Genomic DNA, 24946 nt, shown 5'->3' on the forward strand with positions numbered 1-24946 from the left:
GCGCATCGCTGCGCATTGCCGGGGAGCAAAACACAGGGGGCACCATAGTTTGGGGAACTTTCCCCGCGGCACACTGGTTGAAAATCACTGAGGTAGAGATTAGATGGTTGGCTGGGCCCCTAGAAAACCATCGGGTTTGGCGGTCACGAAGTAACATCACATTTGCTGCCTGGGTTACTGAAGATTGTGTTCATTTTGTTATATATATATATATATATATATATATATATATATATATAAATTTTATTTTTTTATTTTTTTTTTTAAACTTCAAAAATTAGATGAGTCATCTGCAGTATGGACATCTATTCCTTATGACAAAGGGGGGCCTCTGCATCCTATAGCCATTCTTGGGCTCCTAGATCGTGTTGCAGTGTCGTCTTCTGATTTCAGCCATGTGATGTTTCTTTGTTCTAGTAATCTTACATCCTCATCCCTGACAAGAAGAGCTCGGCTGCAGCACCTACTCGCTGTCAGTCACCGCCTGATCACACAGAGTGCATCTGACAGATACACATCACATCTCCAGCACTTAAACACTATGTACAGAAGTTGCCTGTGGGTTTCACACATCAACTCTTTCCCTAGCAGTCTGTTTCACATGCCTGGGGTTTGTCTTATATCGGAGAACTTGGCTTCAAGCTCATCTACCCCTACGTCCATGTCTCATTATTAGAGACAGAACGGATTTGCTTTGTCCTTCCAATATTATGGGCTGGTGAAGATTATGTCATCTATACATCTCATTGTGGCTGTCTTTACTTTTTAGCACTATGGCGGAGTGTTAGGATAAATGTGCTGGCTCAATTTGTAAACCCTGCACCAGTCCTATTATCACTTTTTGTGCCTTACGAAGTAAAGGGTGCAGCTAAAAAATGTTGCAGATAAATTTTCTGACATGTATGGGACGCTGTACGAGATTGAAAATATTCAGAACCTGTTTGTAAACTGAAATAGGATTATTTAGCTTTTTAAAACCTTAAATCTTATGGGTAAGACATCAATTTTAGTTTGTCAGGGTCCTAAAGAGACCCCTGCAGATCAGATCATTTCCCTGTGACAGGGCATTCAGGTCTGTCATAAAATCACTGCAGTATTCAATATGGCTGCTATTAAAAGTATAGTGTGTGAGCACTGCAGCTTGCATAGGCATGTGGATTAAGCTGATCCGTGAGGGTCCCGGCAATCTAAAATTGATGCCCTATCCTACTTTTAGAAAGCTGGATAACCCTTTGTAATGTACATGGAATGTATATTTTTATTTGTTGATGGGTAGATTTGTAAGTCCTTCCATTGTCTATCTACCATATCCATTTGATATTGTGAAGCCATTGTAGGCCTTGTGATCCCATGGTTTACCGTATATACTCGAGTATAAGCCGACCCAAATATAAGCCGAAGGCCCTAATTTTACCACAAAAAAATGGGAAAACTTATTGACTCGAGTATAAGATGAGGGGGGGAAATGCAGCAGCTACTGGAAAATTTCAAAAATTAAAATGGCCAGAGTTTTTGGGTACTGTAGGTGCTGGGGAAGGGGAGGGGGTGTTTTGGTTGTCTGTCTGCCCCTTCCCTGAGCTTGAGGACTTGGAATTCGGTCTGGCCGAATATAAAGTATCTGCAGTGCTCCTATTAACCCCTTCCGGACGGAACAGGAGCAGTGCAGATCCCCTATATTCAGTAGACTGGGCACTTTCAGACACAGGGATACCTATTGTGTATGTGTTTTGCAGTAATTTTCTACTTTTATTTTTTTTATTTTTTGCACTATTTATTGCACTATTTTTGGTCTATATACATTCCCACTATTTATTTACTTGTCAGATTTGTGTGTAGAACTATTTTCAGTCTTGGGTGGGGAACAGGAAATCTCCTCTACTTACATCATGGGAAGTTCAGAGAGGTAAACATACATACTGTACCATAAAATGATAATCTTCATTGGAAACATTAGAGATTTGATATTTGCTAACGTATAATCTATTCCTACCTTATGCTTGCTATAATCCCTACCGTCTCCAATCTAGTTACCATTGCCAGATTTCTTCTAGTTGACATAACTTGATTTGAGGAGCCCGGATAAGTTTCTAGTCGATTTGTGGCTAAGATGTGAATAAACAAAGAATTCCGTCTCGGTGGGTAAGGTTACAGACTTGGCCTTTGATGCAATAAACAGATTATAAAAGTTGGGTTGTATGTATGTGGTATTTGTCTCAAGATTTTTAAGCCATATTATGGTTTTGTGTATGGCATACTGTATATAGCAAGACAAATTTCATTTGGATCCCTTCAGAGGCAAGGAAATGTCCAAAAGTAAACTGCGAACATTTTCTGGTATCCATTCCCATTGCTGGTATTTAAAGAGGATCCTTCACTGATTTGGGCACAGGCAGTTCCATATACTGCTGGAAAGCTGACAGTGCGCTGAATTCAGTGCACTATCGGCTTTCCCGATCTGTGCCCCGGGTGAAGAGCTATTGGTCCCGGTACCGTAGCTCTTTACAGTCAGAAGGGCGTTTCTGACAGTCAGTCAGGTACGTCCTTCTGCCCAGCAGCGCCTATCGCGCTGTACAGTGTGAGCGGGGAGGAACGCCCCCTCCCCTCCTGATAATACTCGTCTATGGACAAGCACTGTGAGCAGAGGGAGGGGGTGTTCCTCCCCGCTCCACAGTACAGCGCGATAGGCGCTTATGTGGAGAAGGAAGTGAGCAATCCGGGCGACCGCATGCATCGCTGCCTTCAGTTGTATGTGCAAATTCACATACAGCTGAAAGCTGTCAGTGTAGGCCGCAGATCGCACAACTGCGGCCTACACTGACTGCAGAGTTTGACCTCTGCCCCGAAGCAGGCGCGATGACGTGAGTCATCAGCGCCCGCAGTCAGAAGGAGGTGGACGCTGGCGGCTTTTCATGGGTAAGTATAGGAGTTTGTGTGAGTGTGTGTGTGTGTGTCAGTCAGTCAGTCAGTCATACTGTAGAGCGTACTGAGGAGCATATTATACTGTGTGTGTGTATGTACTGAGGAGCATATAATACTGGGAGAGCGTACTGAGTAGCATATAATACTGTGTGGGGGGGGGTACTGAGGAACATATACTGGGGGGCGTATTGATAAGCATATACTGTGTGTGGGTGCCACTGTGGAGCATATAATCCTGTGGGGGGCTACTGTGGTACTGTGGAGAATATAATATTGTGTAGTGGGCCTACTGTGGGGGGGCTACCGCGGAGCATATAATACTGTCTGGGGTCCCCTCACTATTTATATCACACAGTATCTGTTTTATAGCAGACGTGATATTCGTGCAAGATGTAATAACTTTGCATGGTCACTATAACACAGATCCTGTGTGATGTAAATTGTGAACATTAATTGTTCAAAGTACTAAATGCGGAGACCTTTACATTTCAGTACGAAGTTGTTTGTATTATTGAAAGCTCTGTAAAGCCCCATTCACACAACTGTAATTTGTGGGTCTGTGACTGTCTGCAATAGTATTAAGGATAAATTGCCGTGTTGGCACTTCAAGATAATTTAGTGGGTTTTGGGTTGCAGTTTGGGCACTCCGGTCTCTAAAAGGTTCGCCATCACTGTACTAAGTTGTCAATTGGGTGTAAATGTTTTATATGTTTGTGCAGTTTGTGCATACATTTTAATTTTGACTAAAAATAGCTGTAATAGTTTATACTACATAATATGTATTGAATATGTAAAATCAATAAAAATGTTGAAATGAAAAAAAATTGTCGTTCACATCAATGTTACGACAAATTAGTAAAATGCCAAAATAATAAAAATGTAAAGTGGAAAAAAAGATTTACTGTAGCTCTGAAAATGTCAATTTCAGTGTGATACTGAAAATTTTACTTTAGCATAACCAACAATTCAACATATTTTCCTTGAGCGAAGCCGCAGGTATTCTACTAGTAAAAAATGTAATATGAATAATTTTTTAAAAAATCCATGCGTTAAAGTGAATGTATAGATTTGCATATATTAGCTAAAAAGATCCAAAATGTGCCCAATTCTTAGTCTATTTTGAACTACAAATAAATTGTATAACAAATTATAGTCATTTGTGACGGATAGGTGGGAAGCGACAGACATTCGCAACTTGAGGATGTTTTCTTTGTAGGTGTAGTAGTAAAATGACTTATTATTTAGTGGGGCATGTGTGGCCATAACATATTCCATATGTCCGAGGACAGTTCATCAGATCATGAGGGAGTTAAAACCTGACTATAAAAAAAAAAAAAAAAAAAAAAACCCTTGGTGTTGTGTGGTTGGTGTAGGTAATCTTGGTTTCTTCACCACCTATTAGGGAGGTCCTGTTTGCAGACCAAGGGCTAAAGTTGACTGAAGTTTACTTTTTGTGGTCCATGCACATCTTCAATTATCTGTACAGTTTTTGGGGGTGATTTTTAATTTTTAGTTTTTTCTTAAGCATTATTTAAACTGTTGCAAAGAAACGGTCACTGACTTTTCAGACATTGCACAGATCGTGTGATTCTGGACCACAATGTAATGCAGTTTAATTAGAAATGTTTCTGCTGGGTTCACGTATCTTTATTACAAGACTTTTCAATCTGACCTGCTCCCTAACATGAACCGTCTTTTTAACTCTTTTCTTGAAGGTGCTCCCATCCCCCAGAACATGCTACACTCCCATATCACCTTGGTTCCTAAACCCCATAAGGACTATCAGGAATGCTCTAACTATCACCCCATTGCGTTTTTAAATACTGATTTAAAATTTTTCACTAAGATCCTTGCTAATAGGCTCGGCACTTGGCTTCCATACCTCATCCACAAGGACCAGGTGGGCTTCGTCCCTTGTCGCCAAAGGGGAGACAACACCAGAAGGACTGTGGATCTGATTGACGTTGCCAAACACTCTGTGACTCCCAACCTCCTCTTGAGCCTTGATGCCGAGAAGGCTTTTGATCGTCTTGACTGGTCCTTCATGTCTGTCTAGAGATTTGGCCTCTCTGGGGCTTTTCTATCGGTGATCAAGGATCTGTATTCTTGCCCCTCCGCTGAAGTGAAACTCCTTAACTCTGTCTCTGCCCCTTTTCCCATACATAATCGGACGCGACAGGGCTGTCCTTTATCTCTGCTAATATTTGCCCTCTGCATTGAGCCCCTTGCCTCTCTGATTCGCTCCAATCCCGATATAACAGGGGTTAAGCTTAGAGATAAGGACTTCAAGCTTAGACTCTTTGCAGACGATGTCCTACTGACTCTTACTATTCCCCCTACTTCCCTCCCCAACCTCCTCTTAGTTCTCCAGGTCTATGGGAATTTTTCAGGCTACAAGGTGAATTCCTCTAAAACTGAAGCCCTTCCCTTAAACATCTCTAGTGCCTCCTTGCAACTACTTAAGTCTAATTTTGACTTCCAATGGAAAGTCCACTCCCTTCGCTACCTGGGAATTCAGATCTCGCCCTGGGCAGTGGCAGCTCATCTGGTCCCGGGCTGCTAAATCCTCTCTGTGCATAACATTCCGTGAGACTCAGTACAAGTTGCTTATGCACTGGTACCATACCCCTGCATTACTGCACTCCCTTAATCCTAGCATCCCCCCCCCCCATTGTTGGCGCTGTATAACAGGTATTGGTACCTTGTTTAATATATTCTGCGAATGCCCGGGGATACGCCCATTTTGGCAGGAGTTTAAATCTTTGACTGATGCCTTTTTAATTCAGGGTATCACTTTAGACCCCCTTACCTACTTGCTTAGTCTCCCTCCTACCCATCTTGGTAAGCACTCTTCTAAGTTGTTTCTCTAACTCTGTACAGCTGCCAAAACCCTTATTGCCCTACACTGAAGGAGGGCCTCCCCTCCCTCTGGGTCTGACCTTATTGGACGTATTAAAGATATTTATAGCTTGGAGAGTATGACGGCTTCGTTAAATCCTTCCCTCGATGCGTTCCAAGCGATTTGGTCATCCTGGGATACTTATTGTGCCCTCAATGGTCTTGGACTAATTTCCCTAATATTCCCCCTCCCCTCCCTTGTCTCCCTATTTTTTTCCCATTGTACTACTGTTATGTACGCCATTTTTCTTTTTGATGGTGCGGTTTGTTTGTTTTTCTTTTCTTTCCCTCCCTCTTGTATATTTCTTTACTGCATTCCAGATTTTCTCTGGCTTTTGTATTTTGTAATACCAAAACTTACAATAAAAATTACAGTTTAAAAAAAAAAAAAAAAAGTTTCTGCTTCTTGGGTTGATAAACCTCTCTAAAGTTTCTTCCACCTGTTTCTCCCCCTTCTAGCTAATTTGCAATTAACTCCCTTTTTTTTCTTCTCCTTACCAAGGAAGTCTGTCCATAGATACGTTAGATAAGCAAGATGTCTCTGTGAAGCTTGCTGGCAAGGGAGAGGGGGGACTGGCTGTTCCGCACTTGTTGCTTTACTATTGGGTGGCCCATCTCTGGGTTATCCTGTTCTGGGCACCACCACAGGCCTACACTAAGTGGGTTGAAGTGGAGAAGCTTTGGTTGGCCCCTGTCCATCCTAATGCTCTCTTATGGTCTTGTCCCCCCCCCCCCCCCCCCACACACACACTTGCTACTCCAATCCTCGGCCCCATTAGATTCACCAGAGAGATTTGGAATGTGTGCTCTAAGTGATTTTCATTGGCTTCCCGATCGTCCTCAATGGTCTTGTTTCTCTACAAACCCCTCCCTCCCAAAGGCTCAGGCCTTTTGATTACTTTACCTCAACATTGGATATGCCGGTCACTGAGTGGATGCATTACTAACAGATAGCACATTTTGCTAGAGCACAATTGGGCTCCTTACGGGTCTCTCCCCCCACGGAGTTTGAGAAACTATGCCGGGCGAGCACCTCCAATATTTCCGCTATTTATAGGCTTCTCTCTTTGTCAGAGTTGTCCTCCTCTCCATCACATAAGTACATGTCCAGATGGGTGGGGACTCTGGGATGTCGGGGGGGGGGGGGGGAGAGATAAGCAAGATGTCTAGAGAGGGAGGTTCTGTTCTGTCTTCACATAGTGAATGGAGAGGGGAGGGGTTGATTCTCCTCTTACTCAGAAGTGCATAGTCCTGTGTCCTTATATCAGACCCTACATTTTCTTTTTTAAGCATTCTTAGATATCTGCTGAAGATGGTCACCTGATGGCCATAATTTTGGACCATTTATATTTTAGGCTCTATTGCCTTCAAGGACTTCTATGTATTGCTTCATGTTGTACACTAATAACATTATGTCACTTTTACCGCAAGTAGATGTCAGCTCTGTGAATGTCTTTGGAAGGTCACATATATATATATATATATATATATATATATATATATATATATATATATATATATATATATATATATGATCTAAAATGCTTTCTATGCTTCAATATAGACTTGAAGTGCAGATCTGTTCTTCCTAAGAAAGCAGGATGGGTGGTCCCATTGCAAAGTTTCAGCGGCCATGAAAGAGAATAAGGGATGAATTTATAGCTTATTTCTGAGTATGGGTCAAGGGGAAATTGTTATGATGGGGGCCACTTGCATGTCTGACATCTATATGTATTCCCTGCACATACACCATAGAAGTAGTCTCTCTGTTTAGATAATGATAATGTGCTGCCCCTTATATGAGAATCTGGGATTTATTACGAGAGGGAAGTCACAATCCCATTCATTCAAGATTGCAAGGACTTGAAATTCCTTCACTTTGTAAACCCTAAATCACGGTCTGGTATTTCATGACGCAGCTGCATCAACCTCATCTTAACAAATCATTTTTGTTATGAAATCCTGCCTGGTTTTTGGATTGTCGCCTCTTACCCTGGCTATGGAACCCCTGGCTGTGCCATCAGTGGGTTAATGGGTATACAATCTAGAAGCAGGCCGCCTGTTTGTTCCAGTGCTGGATCATTAGCTTGCAATCTCTGCTTATCTCACTGTAAACGGGCTCATTAGTTCTGCTTAATCTGTGGGATTTAATGAGGCCCACGGGGGGGGGGGGGGGGGGTGCTAGAGATTCACGTCACGGCTACACGAGATTAAGTGGTAAAGGACAGTTTTTGGGTCTCTCTTTTAGAAGGGTATAATGTTTTCAAGTTTTATGCTTTGGTATATGTTCTTGTAGTAAATATTATGTTTCTTTTTAGATTTCAAGTTGTATTTTAAATTTTGGCTTCTGATAAAGGGTTAAACATCAGCAGCGAAAGTTTAAGTGTGAACTGTGCTTTATATTTTTTCTAAATTCTCAGTCTTGCCGTAGAAAACTCCACTATTGCTTTTGGTTTCTTAAGGGAAAAACAGTTAACTCATTGAGCAACCGTGTCATGGCGATGACTCACAATATCTCGTACTCTGATTTCTTACTAGCTCGTATAGAGTGTCCTCTTTGAAGCAGAGATATAGCCTAAAGTAATAAGACACATCACAACTGCAAGGGGCGAGCAATGAAGCTTGGAATCTCAAAAGACAAGAGCAGCCTGGATGAGTTATATATATGTATGCCATCAGACTCCTATCGGCACAGTATTGATGGCCGTGATATCTGCCAAATTCTAGCATCCGATTCTAGGAAACAGTTGTGCTGCTCTGACTCCTGTCAACACCTCATGGTGTCACATGACCCACAGGAAAAAACAACCTTCATTAAATTAACTTTAAACTTCAAATCAATGAAATAAAAACACAACAACTTTTTAATGGAAGATAAATGGCCGTAGTGTTTATGGGGTTACCAATCCAACAATAAATAAATAATTAAATCATCATTAAAACTTCAAACTTTATAAATATTAAATAAATAGAACCAAAATACCATAAAACCAAATAACAATACAGTAAACTTACAGTCCTCCCAGCGATAGCTGGGCGACTAAAACCCCCACTAATAAACCTCCACGACAGTCCATAATTGACATATTGGGCGGGCGGGTGGGCGTTGACTTCCTCCAGCTGGTCTCCTCAGGAACTGTCACAGAGCTACCAGCTGAGCAGTCTTTTATCTTCAAATTTCCCGCCTTTCACAAACAGCTGTCCAATCAGCTGATAAGCTCGTTGCTGGGCAGAAACATCTGGCAATCCGCTGCTAGGCCATTACTGGGCCGATTATCAAGAAAGAAACTTCCAGAACCTACTCATGCCAAGGGCACAGCTGACCTTGCTTAACCCCAACTGGTAAGCACCATCTTGTAGAATTACCTCAAGAAATAGGGGGATAATAAAAGAAGACCAAACCAAATTAGATTAAATTTATCGAAATAAATAATTAATATAAACTCCTGGGGACAGTGACACCATGTGCCCCCTCATCATATACATTCAAGGGGGCCTCTCATTCTCTGTATTATCTGCCCATTATAGGATCTTACTAGCACATGACCTGAGGCCGCTGAAGAAGAGTCCTGGACTGTTCTCCAGTGCATTGTTAAAGGGGCTGTCCAGCTTTTTTGTGTTTGGTTTGTTTTGTTTAATGCGTCTGCTGGAGGGTCCATGAACATATAAAATAAACTTCTCCCCGGCATCTGTTTCCAATGGCAGAAACTACAGTCTTCTGTGTACAGGTCATCAGTAATATCCAATGATAGGCCTCAGCAGTGACCTCTTCACAAACTGTACGTGGCCTGTAAACTGAAGGCCGGATCTGCCAGCACTAGAAGCAGAGGCCCGGGGAGAGGTGAGAAGGCAGATCTTCTGTGGATATAGCCTTTCTCCACTTCTTCTATTTCTTCATGTAATCCCAGAGAGACCGAATGATATTGAGATCAGGACTCCTTTGAGACCATACCATCACCTCCAGGACTCCTTGCTCTTCTTTATACTGAATAGAGTTCCTAAGAACATAGACTCTATATTTTGGGAGTGCTGCTCTCCTGCAGAATAAATTGAGTCAATAGGGCCAAAATGCACCTGCCACGACTGTCGTGGCTTCCCGCTCTGGAGTAAGCCCAAATGAATGGGCCTAGTACGGAGGGTGCTGCCACGAGACGGACGCCAGGGCTGAATCAGTCGCGGAATCCGCCTGAAGAAAGGGCAGCTCGCTTCTTTTTTCCTTGAGCGCCAACATGCCACTCACGGAAATAAGTAAGCTAGCGGTCTACATAGACCTCCATTGTGAGGGGGCGGATTCTGACGTGGATTCAGCGCCAAAATCCGCCCCCTCTTGCACCATGTGAATGAGCCCTTAGGCTGTTTGTGCACTCACATATAATATTACTATGTTTTAAAACCACCGTTATCAACCACACTGTATGAACACTACAATGTCAATGTTTTATCACACGCTGAAAAATCTCAAAGCTGTTGAAAATTGCAAATGATGTAAAAATGCAGAAAAACACCCAAAGGCTGCCGTAGGAAATGCTTTCATGTTAACCTTGATGGTGTTATATCCCATTTGTAACAGTAAATCTGGCTATTTTACAGATCCAAGCGATGTCTGAATGTAGCCTTAGTCTTTGGCCGGTATTCCTTTAGGATTGTATTGCAGTGTTGGCATATAGTCTTTAATACATTCTTTGTCATTTGGTTTTCTAGGATGGATCCCGTCAGAAGCAAAAGAAGACAGTGTCATTCAGCACCATGCCCAACAACCGCAAAATCAACAGCACCGCAGCTTGCATTTCCTTCATGTTGGAAGGCTGTGAAATGAAGAAAGTGCGTTCCAACTCCAGGATGTACAATCGGTTTTTCCTGTTAGATCCAGATATGCGTTTTCTCCGATGGGAGCCTTCCAAAAAAGATTCAGAGAAAGCCAAACTGGAAATCAAATCAATTCGCGAGGTTCGGGTAGGAAAGAAAACGCCAGTTTTGCGAAGTAATGGGTTGTCTGACCAGTTTCCAGAAGAATGTGCCTTTTCTATAATTTATGGGGAGAACTATGAATCATTGGACTTGGTTGCCAGCACTGCTGATATTGTCAATACTTGGGTGATGGGACTCAGGTACTTGGTTTCTTATGGAAAGCACACTCCAGATGTCCTAGGAGCCAATCAAACAAGTTTGAGGACTCTATGGATCTCCTCTCTTTTTGAGATAGCAGATATAGAGAAAGGAGGACAGATTCCTTTATCTAGAGCCATTCAGCTTATCAAGGGACTTAACCCAGGGATGAAGACATCAACGGTGGAGTTAAAGTTTAAGGAACTGCAGAAAGTCAGTGAAAAATTTGGTGGTAACATTACCTGTGATGTGTTTATAGAAGCATACTGTGACCTGTGTACCAGGCCGGAGGTCTTCTTTTTACTAGTGCAATTTTCTAGCAATAAAGAATATTTGGACTTAAAAGATCTTATGATATTTATGGAGGTGGAACAAGGCATGGAAGAGGTCAATGAGACTACATCTCTTGAAATCATCAATAAATATGAGCCCTCCAAAGAAGGACGTGAAAAGGGTTACCTTACCATTGATGGTTTCACCCGCTATCTCCTTTCTTCAGACTGTAATATTTTTGATCCTCACCATAAAGTGGTTTGTCAGGACATGACTAGGCCACTGTCTCACTACTACATAAATTCTGCTCACAGTGCATGTCAAATGGAAGACCACTATTGGGGCACATCGGACATCAGTGGGTATATACATGCCCTTAAAATGGGTTGCCGCAGCATTGAACTTGTTGTGTGGGACGGTCCTGACAATGAGCCTCTTATATACCTTGGACTTTCTGTGGTATCACAGGTGGCTTTCCGTAGCGTTGTAAGTGTCATAGACAAATATGCATTTGAAGCATCAGAATACCCCCTAATTCTTTGCTTGGTAATTCACTGCACTGTGCGTCAACAGCGTATCATGGCACAGTGCTTGAAGAAGATTCTTGGAGACAAAATTTACAATCAACCACCTTGTATTGATGAAAACTATCTACCTTCTCCAGAACAGCTTAAAGGAAAGATCTTAATAAAGGGTAAAAAGCTGCCTCCAAATCACTCCGACTCTGAGGGAGATGTCACTGACGAAGACGAAGGAATGGAGATAGCCAGGAGATTGGGACATGATGGAAGAGAACACGTCAATGGAACTGGCCAAAGAAAGCTGCGCCTTTGTAAAGAACTTTCAGACCAGGTCACCCTGTGTCAGTCTGTAAGGTTTAAGGACTTTGAAATATCCAAAAGGAGCCAAAAGTACTGGCAAGTTTGCTCTTTTAATGAAGTTACTGCCAGTCGTTTTGCCAATGAATATCCTGAAGATTTTGTGAAGTATAACAAAAAATTCCTTTCGAGGGTCTACCCAAGCTCAATGAGAATAGATTCTAGCAATATGAATCCCCAAGATTTCTGGAAATGTGGTTGTCAGATTGTGGCCATGAACTACCAAACCCCAGGACTTATGATGGACCTCAATACTGGATGGTTCCGCCAGAATGGAAACTGTGGCTACGTCCTCCGCCCCTCAATAATGAGGGAAGAAGTATCATATTTCAGTGCAAACGCTAAGGATTCTTTGCCTGGTGTCTCAGCACAACTTCTCCATCTCAAAATCATTAGTGGTCAGAACCTCCCAAAACCTAAAGGGTCAGGAGCAAAAGGAGATGTAGTAGAACCATATGTGTACGTAGAGATACATGGAATACCTGCTGACTGTGCAGAACATCGAACAAAGACCGTCACCCACAATGGAGACAATCCCATATTTGATGAAAGCTTTGAATTTCACATCAATCTTCCAGAACTGGCAATTTTGCGATTTGTGGTTCTCGATGACGACTATATTGGCGATGAATTCATAGCCCAATATACTATTCCCTTTGAATGCTTGCAAACTGGCTTTAGACATGTCCCATTGCAGTCTTTGACAGGAGAGTTTCTCCAAAATACCACGTTGTTTGTACACATAGCAATTACTAACCGGCGCGGTGGTGGAAAGGCCCATAAGAGAGGGCTGTCTGTGCGCAAGGGGAAAAAGGTCCGTGAATATACTTCAACAAAGACTACTGGCATCAAAGCCATAGATGAAGTATTCAGGACGGCCACTCAGGCTGTACGCGAGGCTACGGATCTCCGTGAAAATGTGCAGGTAACCGGTTTACATCTTTTCTTTATTTCATTCTTGAAGCCATTATCAAACCTTTTATGTGTAGAATTAAGACCTTGGTGGTTCTTTGTACATCACAAGTGAATAATCCCTTTAGACAAGTTTCCCCACTATATTCTCTTACGCTCCTTGTGCTACTTTTCTTTCTTTTCTCCTGCTTCAACCTTTTAATTAAACATAAGCCGAATGGGTATTAAAATCTGGCTGTGCTCTCTGAGTCTAATACAGAGTTACCGAAATTCTGGTCTGTAATTAGGACACGCGAACACGGGATCATTCTGCTAGTGAAACCCAAGCCTGTCCTAAGGTAACCTCTTCTTCCACGGCCAGGTTATTCTATGGGAGACAGCTAGATTAGATCGCCCTCTTTAAGCGGGCAGCTTACTAGATGGGAATGGTCCAAATTTTTTATTCTAAATCGTTGGTCACGCAGGGTTCTTCCCTCAGCTTCCAGCAGTGTCATTCATACTTATGGGAGGAAGTTGGCTCAACTCATGAACATGGGTGTCCTACAACCCTATCAAAGTTGAAGTGCGAGGGACAAAGACCACTGGGGCGGATTTACTAACCATGTCTAATAGTAGAGCAGGCACGCTAAGGATTTGCCAAATTTATCATAATGGGGGGAAGTTTCTGACCAATTTATGGCAGTTTTCTGGTGGCCAGAGTCTCTTAATAAGTAGGGCACGTTTAGTGCCAGCGGGGAGATTGGCATAGAACGCCAGTGTTAATAAATTTCCTCAAGGAGTTGTTGACCCCTGGGTCACGTGATTGGATCGAGCCCCAACCTCCAGGTTGTTCCACTCCCTCCTCTCACAGGTAATTATATATCCTAAGGGAGGTGACGACATCATCATCATCATCATGGCGGCCATCAGTACAGCCAATCCCTATACCTGTGAGATCAGAGAAGGAGGACGGGGGGCAGGACAACTTGAGTGGGAGTGGTAGTTCAGATAACGTGACCTGAGGGTCGGAATCAGGCCAGAACCCAAGGGTCCATTATCAGGAGTTCACAGGATCAAGTAAACTAATCTCAATCCCTGGATAGCCCTTTTTAAGGCATTTCATTTAGTAAATTTACCTCAGGGGGTCTCATGTCAGAAACTATATCATTTATCAAAGTGAACATGGCAGCTTGTTGGAAGTTAGCTTAATGCACTTGGAAAATGAAACATGGACACTACTAGACGTGGCGAATAAGGTCACTTTTTCTAGGCACAAAAAGAGAGTTCATGTTAATTTCATCCCTATTTGGTTCAGAGTTAACTCAATATCGATAAACCTCCATCCGCCCAGGTAACGGGTCCATGCAGCTATTATCTACTATCTACCGCTACTATTAAGTAATATTATTTTGGTTGACTTTGTTGCAGAATGCATTGGTGTCTTTCAAAGAGCTCTGTGGCCTGACGCCAGCTGCAAATATGAAGCAGTGTATCCTCACTCTTTCGGCATGGCTTCTCAACAGCGATAGCCCTCTCACTGTGACCCTCAACCTTCGCTCCCAGTATCCCCTCCTGGAGGCTCAAGGGCCAGTACCCGATCTCTTAAAAAAGGTTCTCACGTCATATGAGGCGGTAAGTGTACACAAGTAATATGGTGATACAGGCAGATTTGCTACTTCTCTACTGCATGGTCTCAGGGACGGGTCACGACTGAGAGACATTTGGCAAATGTTAATGTCTGTATCACTGTTTTATAGGGAACGTCTTAGTGTGATTGAAGCATGCCTAATTTTTTTTGTAGTATAGACTGGTGGGAACAGTAGGACTCCATACACATTATTAAAGGGATTCTATCATTAGAATACCCTTTTTAACTAAGTACACGTAGGAATGGCCTTAAGAAAGGCTTTTCTTCTCTTAAAGGGATTCTACCATTAAAATGTTTTTTTTTTCTAGTTAACACATTGGAATAGCCTTAAGAAAGGCTATTCGTCTCCCTTTTTATCAGTCGCCTCTGGCCCACCGTTCGGTAAAAATACCGTTTTTTACCGGTATGAAAATGAGTTCTCTCGCAGCACTGGGGGCGTCCCCAATGCTGCCAGAGAATTCTCTCAAGCGACGCCTCCATCTTCTTCCGCAGTCGCTCTGCCATCGGAACGCAGGCAAGAGCCGTGTGCACAGGCCGGCCGGCGGCCATTTTTTGAAGGCCGCTTACAAGCGCATGGGCAGTATGCTCCTGTTCTCCATAGAACTACAGGAGCGTACTGTACAGGTGCGCTTAAGCGCCTTCAAAAAATGGCCTGTGCACTCAGCTCTTGCCGATGTCTGTCAGCCATTTTCCTGTGGCCTCTCCCATTCAGCCAGAAGAAAATGGCCAACGGACATGCGCAGTCGTTGCTTTTGGTTGAAGACTCGAAGGTGACGTGGCAGAAGAGGCCGTCTGGAGAAGAAGGCGGAGGTGGTCGCTGGAGAGTTTTTGAACCGCATAGAGGATGCCCCCAGTTCTGTTTGAGTGCAGGGGAACGCCCCAATGCTGTCTGAAAACTTATTTACATATGGAAGAAAGAAGAAGTTTCTCAGGAATGGCGGCACGGATTAGAATAATACAGGTAAGAGAAGAATAGTCTTTCTTAAGGCTATTCCTACGTGTACTTGGTTAAAAAAGGGAATTCTAATGATAGAATCCCCTTAAAGCTTTAAGGACGTCCTTCACTTGATATCTAACTACTAAACCCTTTCATCCCCATAGAGACTAATATTTCTTTTTGTCATTCCTGCATCTGCATGTCTATTATATAAAGATACTGAATGCAGTCGTGTGTAATATTGCACAAATCCATCCTCATGACATCTGCTTATGATATAGCTATCTAATCTTCTATAATGGAATACAGTATAATGTCCTCTCTTGTATGGCTGGTAGTGAAGGTTGTACACTACCTGACCTCTACCTGAGCAGTATGTCTGAGTCAGCAGGAAGCACAGAGATCTCTACACCCACAGCGCCTGTATTATGTTCAGCAGAAAGGGTCACGCATTCCCAGCACTGCGGTTGGTGTATATACGATATATAGAAGGTTGTATAAAAATAGAAGGCTGGCTGCGTGGGATTTACATCTATTTTTGTAACTTTTCCTTGCAATTGGCAATGATCAAGTGATTATAACATGACAATGGCTGACCTGTCGCTACCGAATGTGTGGGCTCAATGAAACAATCATCTTCTGGGAATTGCGCAGGTTGTGGGATTGACCTCTTTGCACTAAATGTTCTTTTGCTGTATATTATCAAAGGCAATTTATTTTCCATAACTTGTAATTCTCTGGAGGGCTCTGGATTCTTTTATATCTCTGATCTGTGGATTGCAGCACTTCTTACTGTATTATATATTATGCAGTTGCTATGTCTGAATTCCCTTTGTTCTTCAATACTAAAAAAGACACAGAAAGGACAGGAAATAATAGGTAACAGGTAACATACATAGTGTTCTAGTTACTAACATTATTCTATTATTATTTCTGTGCACAGAGCATTTAAGCAGACCCCGGGGGTATTCTCTGGGTCCCATCTAAAAAGAAGCAATAGCTACCGTATATACTCGAGTATATACGGTATATTCCTGGGTTGTATAAAGTTGTATCCTCCCGTTCACACAACACTGTCAAGTATAGGGTATACATGTTGGATCATACATATGGCATGCACATGCTGTACTAGGGGCCACTGAAACCCACGCACTTATATAATAGCAGTAACATTACTGTGTATGTGTCGCACCGCTGTGTTTGACTATACTGTCTGTTTCTTTCAGTTCATACAGGCCAGCCGGACACTAATAGAGACTTCAGATGCTGTCTACAGCAAAATAATTCAAGTGCAAAAAACAGGTAAGACACATAGTAGGAAGGTCTAGTACTTGTCTTATTGGAAGAGTCTTGCACAAAATGGCCAAACCATCTTCCTAACTTGACTGTTCCTTCCAATGTTCTTTTCTCTAGAAGATTCTATATTATTGAGAGGGGAACTCTCTATTGTGTTTTCTGCACATGCGCTATCTCTGTTAATGTGTTCTTTGTTGTTTTCATTCAGTTTTATTATTTTCTCAGTTTTACCATATAAAGTAGAAAACCCTCAAAAAAACAATCTATCCATCCCCATGCCTTCCACATTGTGTAACAAGGAGCATATTGACCTGGAATCCCGGCTTCTATTTTCTGAATTGATCTTTAAATTTCACAGTGATTTTATTTTTTGTCCTCTTGGTTAGTAAATTTCTGCTCTCAGTAAATAAATGGGATTGTCACACAGGGGGAAACAAGCCAATGGCTCTCTGTGTGTTCCTACAGTATTATACAGACTTCATTCATGTATTGCTCTGTCTAGGACAATGGCTACCATACTGAGACTTGAGCACAAGTGTGTCATGTCATGTGGTTTCTTACTCACTGTAATATATATATATATATATATATATATATGCACTGTACTCAGTGGCATAACTAGGAATGGCAGGGCCCCAAGGCGAACATCTAGAAGACCCCCCCCCCCCCCCGAGTATAATGATAGTGGTGTTTGTGGCGTTCACGGGCCCGCGGCCTTACTTACTGATCCCCTCTCCTGATCACAGCCTCCGCAGAAGGGGAAGTGTCGGCAGCCATGAGCAGGAGCGAGAATCGGTAAGTAAATAGGGCCATTACCTGCTGGAGTTACTACACCTACACATGACACTCAAAGGAGGTTTTATGACTTCTCATTCTAAATCCATAGGCATTAATATGGAGTTGACCCCCCCCCTTCTCCCCCCAGTACAGCTACAACAGCTCCCATTCTTCTGGGAAGACTTTCTGCTAGATTTTGGAGAATTTTCCCATTCGTCCAGAAGTGCATTTGTGAGGTCAGACATTGATATTGGATTAGAAGGCCACAGTCTCCTTTCTCGATCACCCCAAAGATGTGATATGGGGTTCTGGTCAGAGGTCTGGGCTGGCCAGTCAAGTTCTTCCACTAAACAAACCCAACCATGCTTTTAAGTTCCTTTCTTTATTGGGTACAGCCATCCTGGAACAGAAAAGAGCCTTTCCCAATCTGTTACCACAAAATTGTCCGAAATGTCATGGTACAATGTAGAACTAAGCTTTCCTTTCTCTGCTACAAAGGGTTTAGACCAAGACCCATATCTATATCCCTCCTCCACCAGTTGGCACAATGCAGTCAGGCAGGTCAAGTTCTCCTGTTATTCATCAAACCCAGACATGTCCATAATGCTGCCAAATAGAAAAGTGTGACTCGCCCCTATACAAAACACACACTGCTCTGGAGTCTAGTGCGACCTGCTTTACACCCCCTACGCATGACATTTGGCATTGTGCTTGGTGGTGTTAGGCCTGCATGCAGCTTCTTGGCCATGGGAATCCAATACCATAAAGCAAAGTAATTGTTCTAATGTTAATGCCAGAGGATGTTCGGAGATCTGCAGTTATGAGAGTCAGAGAGTGTTGGAGCGTTTTCTGCACTATTGGCCTCAGCTCTTGGCAACTCTACTCTGTAACTTTTCTTGGTTTGTCTCTTCATGGCTGACTAAATGCTTCCACTGTTCCATAACACCATGGATGATTATGGAATATCTAGGAGGGAAGAAATGTTACTAATTGACTTATTACAGTGGTGACATCCTATGATGGTACCACACTGAAATTCAGTGAGCTCTTTAGAATGATACATTTCTGCATATGGTTTCAAGGGATTCTATCACTAGAATACCCTTAACTAAATATACGTAGGAATAGCCTTAAGAGAGGCTATTCTTCTCCTACCTTTAGAAGTCTTCTCTGCGCTGCCATTCGGTAGATATTCCTGGTTTCCGTCGTTATGTAAATTAGTTTACTGGAGCGTCCCCTGTACTGTCTGAAAACTCTCCAGCGATACCTTTGTCGTCTTCTCTGCCTCGTCTCTTGCGCTCCCATCGCATCTTCATCTTAAAGTGCTGACTGCGCATGTCCATCAGCCATTTTCCTGTGGCCGAATGGGAGAGGCCACAGGAAAATGGCCTATGGACATGCGCAGTCGGGCATTTTCTTGTGGTAGAAGAAGAATAGCCTTTCTTAAGGCTATTCCTACATGTATTTAGTTAAAAAAGGGTATTCTAATGATAGAATCCCTTTAATGCTAATCTTTAGTTATTTCAACCATGTGACATGTATAGGAGCCACTTGACGCTCCCTAAGGGCAGATTTCAGGGTTGATACAGATGGAGCTGTTGGATTTTAACATGCCTGATTCTTTTCTTCTCGGGTAGATAAGCTATCATCAAGGGGTGTCTGGTAACTCCCTTATACCTATTAGGAATATATAGAGGTTTGGCCACTTCGAGTGTGTATGGGTGAATTGTGTATGGTCGAATAAGCCACTGTTTGATCAGTATCTCTTCTACAACTAGCCATAGTGTTGTCTCTGGTGGACTTTAAGTAATTGGTAAATCCATTGCCAGTCTAATCCGTATGCCTAAAATATTCCATTTCAGTGGGGGATTTGAAACCTCAACTTTGTATTTAACTGCTGTCTGCTAAATTTTCTTCTTCTTAGCTCTGATATTCTTATAAAGATGAGATTTCTAAGATGGAATATCCCATCGCCTGCAGCCCTATGGGGTGGTTAGGAAGATGATGGGTGACTCGGGGGGGCTTTCGACAGATGGCTTAATTTCTATATATTTTTTTTTTCTCTGCATGGAGAAGTCACATCCTTAGGTTACATTCCAGAAAATGAGAATGTCTTAAGAAAATTCTCTCCAGACAGGAAATGCTGAATTACCGGCGCTTCCTTGGTTCCTACATAGATACTAATGCGTCCCTTTAATGTATTAGGGATTGTAAGCGGTAACTGAAGAGCACTTGTGTAAAGTAGTTACCATAGCTGCTCATGGTGTGAGATAGGCCGCTCGGGGATTAATTGGTACAAGCACAAGTGTCAATATAATTAACACTCATTGGTTATATGTCGGCGAGGTGGGAAGGCGAGCAGAAGACGGAGGAAGGATGTACAGATGACTGAGAAGGTGACAGTCCTGTGACATGTCTAGCAGAGAACCTGTATTACATTTCTGTTTGGTAATTACTTGGATTGGCTTCCAGGCTGAACTGCAGATAGCACCGTCTTCTCGCACGGCTGCTGCTGCTATTATTTTACAATAGAGGATCCACTTAATGTGCATTTCGGTATTATGGCCATTTTCTGCAAAAATAATACAGTTTATGTGAGGTACAGCGCAGGGTGAATATGTGGAATATTTGGTATTGTATATAGCAACAATCTGCAGAATTCAGGAGGCAATAGATATTGAACAAAAATATAAGGAGTGAAAGCTCCACATATCTGGAATAATAGAATTGGTGTAACTCACAAGACGTGATTATTTATTTATTATGCTTACTTGTATAGCGCCATCATATTCCGCAGCGCTTTACACATATTGTCAGTCACTGTCCCATATAGGGCTCACAATCTACATTCCCTATCAGTATGTCTTTGATGTCTGGGAGGAAACCCACGCAAACACGGGGAAAACATACAAACTCCTTGCAGATGTTGTCCTGGGCGGGATTTGAACCCAGGTCTCCAGCGCTGCAAGGCTAACCACTGAGCCACCGTGCTGCCACCATGATAGAATCGCTCCGCTCCTTTACCTCACTTCTTACCAGAATTGGGTGAATTTGGGGGTGTTTTACCTAAAATAAATAAAAGTGGCTTCTGCAATATTTTAAGTCTACTCATGGCTGTGCCCTTTTTTTCCTATAAAATATTAAGGTAGGTATAAAAATGTCAGTCACATAATACATTTTAGTGCCTGCTATTGACACTATTTTGGTACATTTTGTCCAGATCTGACATAAGGTTAGTTTTACTGCGGTGGCTGATAGGATCGGATTAAGTAATCTTTAATAAACAACTATTTATATGCCATGCCCGGAATTTTGGTTTTGGTATTGTATTAACACGTGAGCAATCCTGATTGGATATTGACATACTGACATATCCTGTAGCAAATGTCATGGTGGAGAAGTAATTGAGCAAGTTTATGACTATTCATTGAGCTGACTTTCGATTATTTGCCCATCCCTAGGACCGGGTGGTAAATTTTGGGAATAATCTAATCCATCAGTTTATAAATGTGCATCCAATGAAAAGAGCTGCTAGTATTACTTATGTATATGTGTTAGCCTCTAGTGGTGATATGGGGAGATTAGAGGTTTTCTGGGCAACAAATGTGTTTGTTTTTTTTTAAATGTCTGTGCTATTAATGGGTTAATAAATGCACCCATATACCTTTAGCTGTGTTTTGAGTGATTTCTGGGTGTCTCTCGGAGCTCCTGGTATCTCCTGCATTTGTTTACAAGGTTTGGCTTCCTACTATGTAACTTCCTTACTAACCCCTCTCAGCTCCCTCACCCTCCTTCCTCTCTTTCTCCCTCCCATACAACCTCTCTCTGTCTCTCTAGCTATCCCGCTCTTCTCTACCTACACAGCTCAACCACCCAACCTCACTTACCTCTCTTCCATAAACTATGAGGTCAGTTTATGTACACTGATCCATTCACACAATGCAGGTTATCATAAGTGTGTTCTGCTTATTGCTTCTTCAGGATACCATTGAGGGATTAACCCTCTCCTACCCCCTGCAGGCTTACTATGTATTTGCATGGGGTGATAATAACATGAGGGAGATGTCCCGTGCAGGCGGCAGTGCTCATGTATAGATTGTTTCTCCCCTAGGCGGACATCTTAGACTTAGATTAGACCATCCCAGTGATTTACCAGTTACACATTTTATGTGTGGACTTGGTTGAAGGCTTTCACTTGCGCGCGGCGTTCACACTGTGCTGCTGTATAACTGTGAATGGTTTGAAGCCTTCTCATTCAATGTGCTGGTGACTCATTGTCACAAGAGGCCTCCATACTGTGGAGTTCTAAACGGACTTTATCGCCTATAGGGTTTTTAGTTATGAGGGTGGAGGAGCCTTTATACCGTCTCCGGAGAGTTTAACCATTTGCCACAATTGATTCTCTTGAAGAGTCTAATCTGTATTCTGCTCTCGGGCTATATACATTTCCAGCACCATCTGTCTACATATTTAATCACACAGTCTTCCCATCTCTTTAACACAATCTTAAACAGAACTTTTCTAAATGAAAGTTTATTAATTTAGTTTTTTTTTAGTAAATTACACCATTGAACAACTCCTGAAATACCTGTTGTTGCATTGCTATTACTCTATGCAGTGGTTTGTGTACTAAGGAGGATGCGTTTTGCTCTAAAACTGTGATATGCTCAAGTCTCCCCTAGCTTAATAGAGAGAATAAGCTGCCGCAGGAAACAGACATCCCTGTGGGTATGTACCGTAGTCTGTGCTCCATCTTATGGCTCTGCACACGGCATAGCCCCAAGTAGTCATAAGAATGCAAGTCCCATAGACATCAGTGAAATCCATTAAGTTATAAGGTGCCAGCTGCAAATGCAGCAGAGCTGGGTTAGAGCTTCATTCACACAGCAGTATTCTGCTCAGTAACGTGCAAGCCAATATCAGAAGTTGGCCTTAAAGGGGCTCTATCAGCAAAATTATGCTGTATGAGCCCCACATATGCGCAAATAGCCTTTTCAGGCACCGCTAATGTTACTTTACCCCCAGCCCCCCTGTTTTAAAATAAAACCATAAAAACATATATGCAAATTATACTTATTGTGAATGCTGGGCGGTGATGCACGGTCCGACGTTATCTTCTGGCACGCCTTCCTCTTCTTTCTTGTTCTTTCAGCAAAGCCCTCCGGTCCTGGCTCTTCCCCGTCTTCATCGTCCTCTTCTCCCAGCGTGATTGGTTCAAATCTGGCACGTGCGCAGTATCGCTTGACTCAAGGACGTGAGCGAATTGCCACTGAGAAAAATGGTGCCGGAGTATGCGCAGTAGCACTCCGGAGGGAGCAATACTGCACATGCGCCAGATTTGAGCCAATCCCATTTTGTCATCAGGAAGTCACAATGCAAGCAAACATCTAGGACAGTAGTGCCAATCTGGGTGTTGCAGAAATCTGTCAGGGTTCCATGATATGTCAGTGTTAAGATGGCGGTGTCTTATTTCAACTCAGGCTGCATATGGACACCGGTGGTTTGCTTTAAAAAACCATTCAATTTAATGGGTTTTAAAATTGACCGCCAGGAAGCCGTCCCCTATCCAGTTTCCTTGGGAAATAGAACAGAGACCCGTCGGGTGGACATGGGTGCAAGTGTGAACACCCCCTCAGATGCAGATGAATACTATTTTGTAACAAGAAGCTTATGGCTTCCTGCTCCACCATTCAGGCTACTGCTAGAGATGTCTGTGATTCTGTACAGGCGTGTTGTATCTAGCTGGAGACAAGTGGAGGAGAGCTCTGTGGGAACATGACTTGCTAAATATTGTGGCATAACTAATATGTGTGGGGGGGCCACTAGGGGAAAGCATTGTAAAGTGTGTGGGAGCCAATAGGGGGGCATTATAATAACTGGGCAACTAGGAGAGCATTATATACATATATACATGTATATATAAAATGATTTTTTGGGGTGTGGCGGGGGGTATGCAGTTTCCAAACTTTACTGCAACAAATTAATTTTGCTGTAAATTCAAAAACCCCTACAAAATTGCCGTTTTTGTCTTTTAGTAGCATAAATATTTTGTAGGGGTGCCTTGAGGAATTTTTCTGTCCATAAGTCTTGATGTAGTCTTAAGGCTGAGTCCCCACGTTGCAGAAATGCAGCTTCTTTTGTTGTGTGTGTGTTTTTGTTTTTTTTTTGAGCCAAAGCCAGGAGTGGATTGAGCAGAAGGGAGAAGTATAAAAAGCTTCCTATGTATTCTCCATTCCCTCTGTAGCCATTTTTGGCTTTGGTTCGGAGCAAAATCTACAACAAAAAAAGCTGCGTTTCTGCGACTTTGTTCTAAATTTCTATAAGACTAAGGCCCAAAGAGCATTTCCTTCTGGTCACCTCCATCTTCAGCTGAAGAACAGATCATGGTGCAGGGGTGGTCTATTGCCTTGCAAATCACGCCATCTTTGGTCATAGCTATAAAAATCATTTGCTGACAGCCACGATGAATTGGCACCCACCTATAGGGGTTTTGTCATAAATTTGCCTTTATGGAGGCACAGAATGGAAATTACTTTCATCCTGACGGATTCTGGGGCATACACAGACACCATGTCTATGGAGCATGCCCAATATGGTGGAGGAGAGAAGAATCTGAAGACTAAATGTATATCTCCCATAGCCAGCTACAGCTGCTGCTCCTGAACATGCTATAAGGCCAAATTTTAAGAATTTGTGGTTAATAGAGGGAAATTTATAACATGGGGCAATGAGTACAGTAAATAAGGTTATTATGGGGTGAATGTCCTTTAAGAAAACTGTGTAACTAAATACCATTCCGTGTATGGTGCGGTTATAATATGTTCACACGCTGCAGATTTGTTGCAGAAATTTTTGTGACTGATAATCATGACATAGTGTAAAATCTGCAGCAAATTGATAGAATCCACAACACATGCAAATGTTGCCACAGTTTTGTTAGGGTCTGTTCATCCTGATCCTGCCTGCCATAGTGAGACATAGGTTATAACGGAACAGCGGTAACCTAAGAGTCCTGCTTGATGTTGCCGCTGTTTCTGCCTCAAGTTACTCTTCATTTTCCGATGCCTGAAGCGGGCTTAACAGAATCGCAACAATTTCTTGCAGAAAATTCACATCAAATTCACTTTTACACTCCCCATTCTGATATATACAAGTTAGATTTCTGAACATACCCTTAGAAGTAAGATACAGGGGAGACCTTTAGGTTTGTGCTCCCTAGCACTAGCCTAGGATACATGCATACAAATGTGTGCATGGACAGGTTCGTGAGAAAATAGAATGGATGAAGGCAGCACGATGGCTCAGTGGTTAGCACTGTAGCCT

At 42.5% G+C, this 24946-nt stretch overlaps 1 protein-coding gene across 1 annotated transcript in view; it reads left to right on the forward strand.

Moving 5' to 3' along the window:
* LOC142209305 (inactive phospholipase C-like protein 2) overlaps positions 1 to 24946 on the forward strand; it is a 124066-nt gene that overhangs the window by 83434 nt on the left and 15686 nt on the right. The window contains exons 3-5 of the mRNA XM_075278255.1: positions 10519 to 12999; positions 14394 to 14597; positions 16777 to 16852. Of these exons, the coding sequence (XP_075134356.1) occupies positions 10519 to 12999; positions 14394 to 14597; positions 16777 to 16852 (2761 nt within the window). The remainder of the gene's footprint in view (positions 1 to 10518; positions 13000 to 14393; positions 14598 to 16776; positions 16853 to 24946) is intronic.

The sequence above is a fragment of the Leptodactylus fuscus genome, chromosome 6 (assembly GCF_031893055.1).
Source record: "Leptodactylus fuscus isolate aLepFus1 chromosome 6, aLepFus1.hap2, whole genome shotgun sequence".
In the NCBI taxonomy this organism is placed as follows: domain Eukaryota; kingdom Metazoa; phylum Chordata; class Amphibia; order Anura; family Leptodactylidae; genus Leptodactylus; species Leptodactylus fuscus.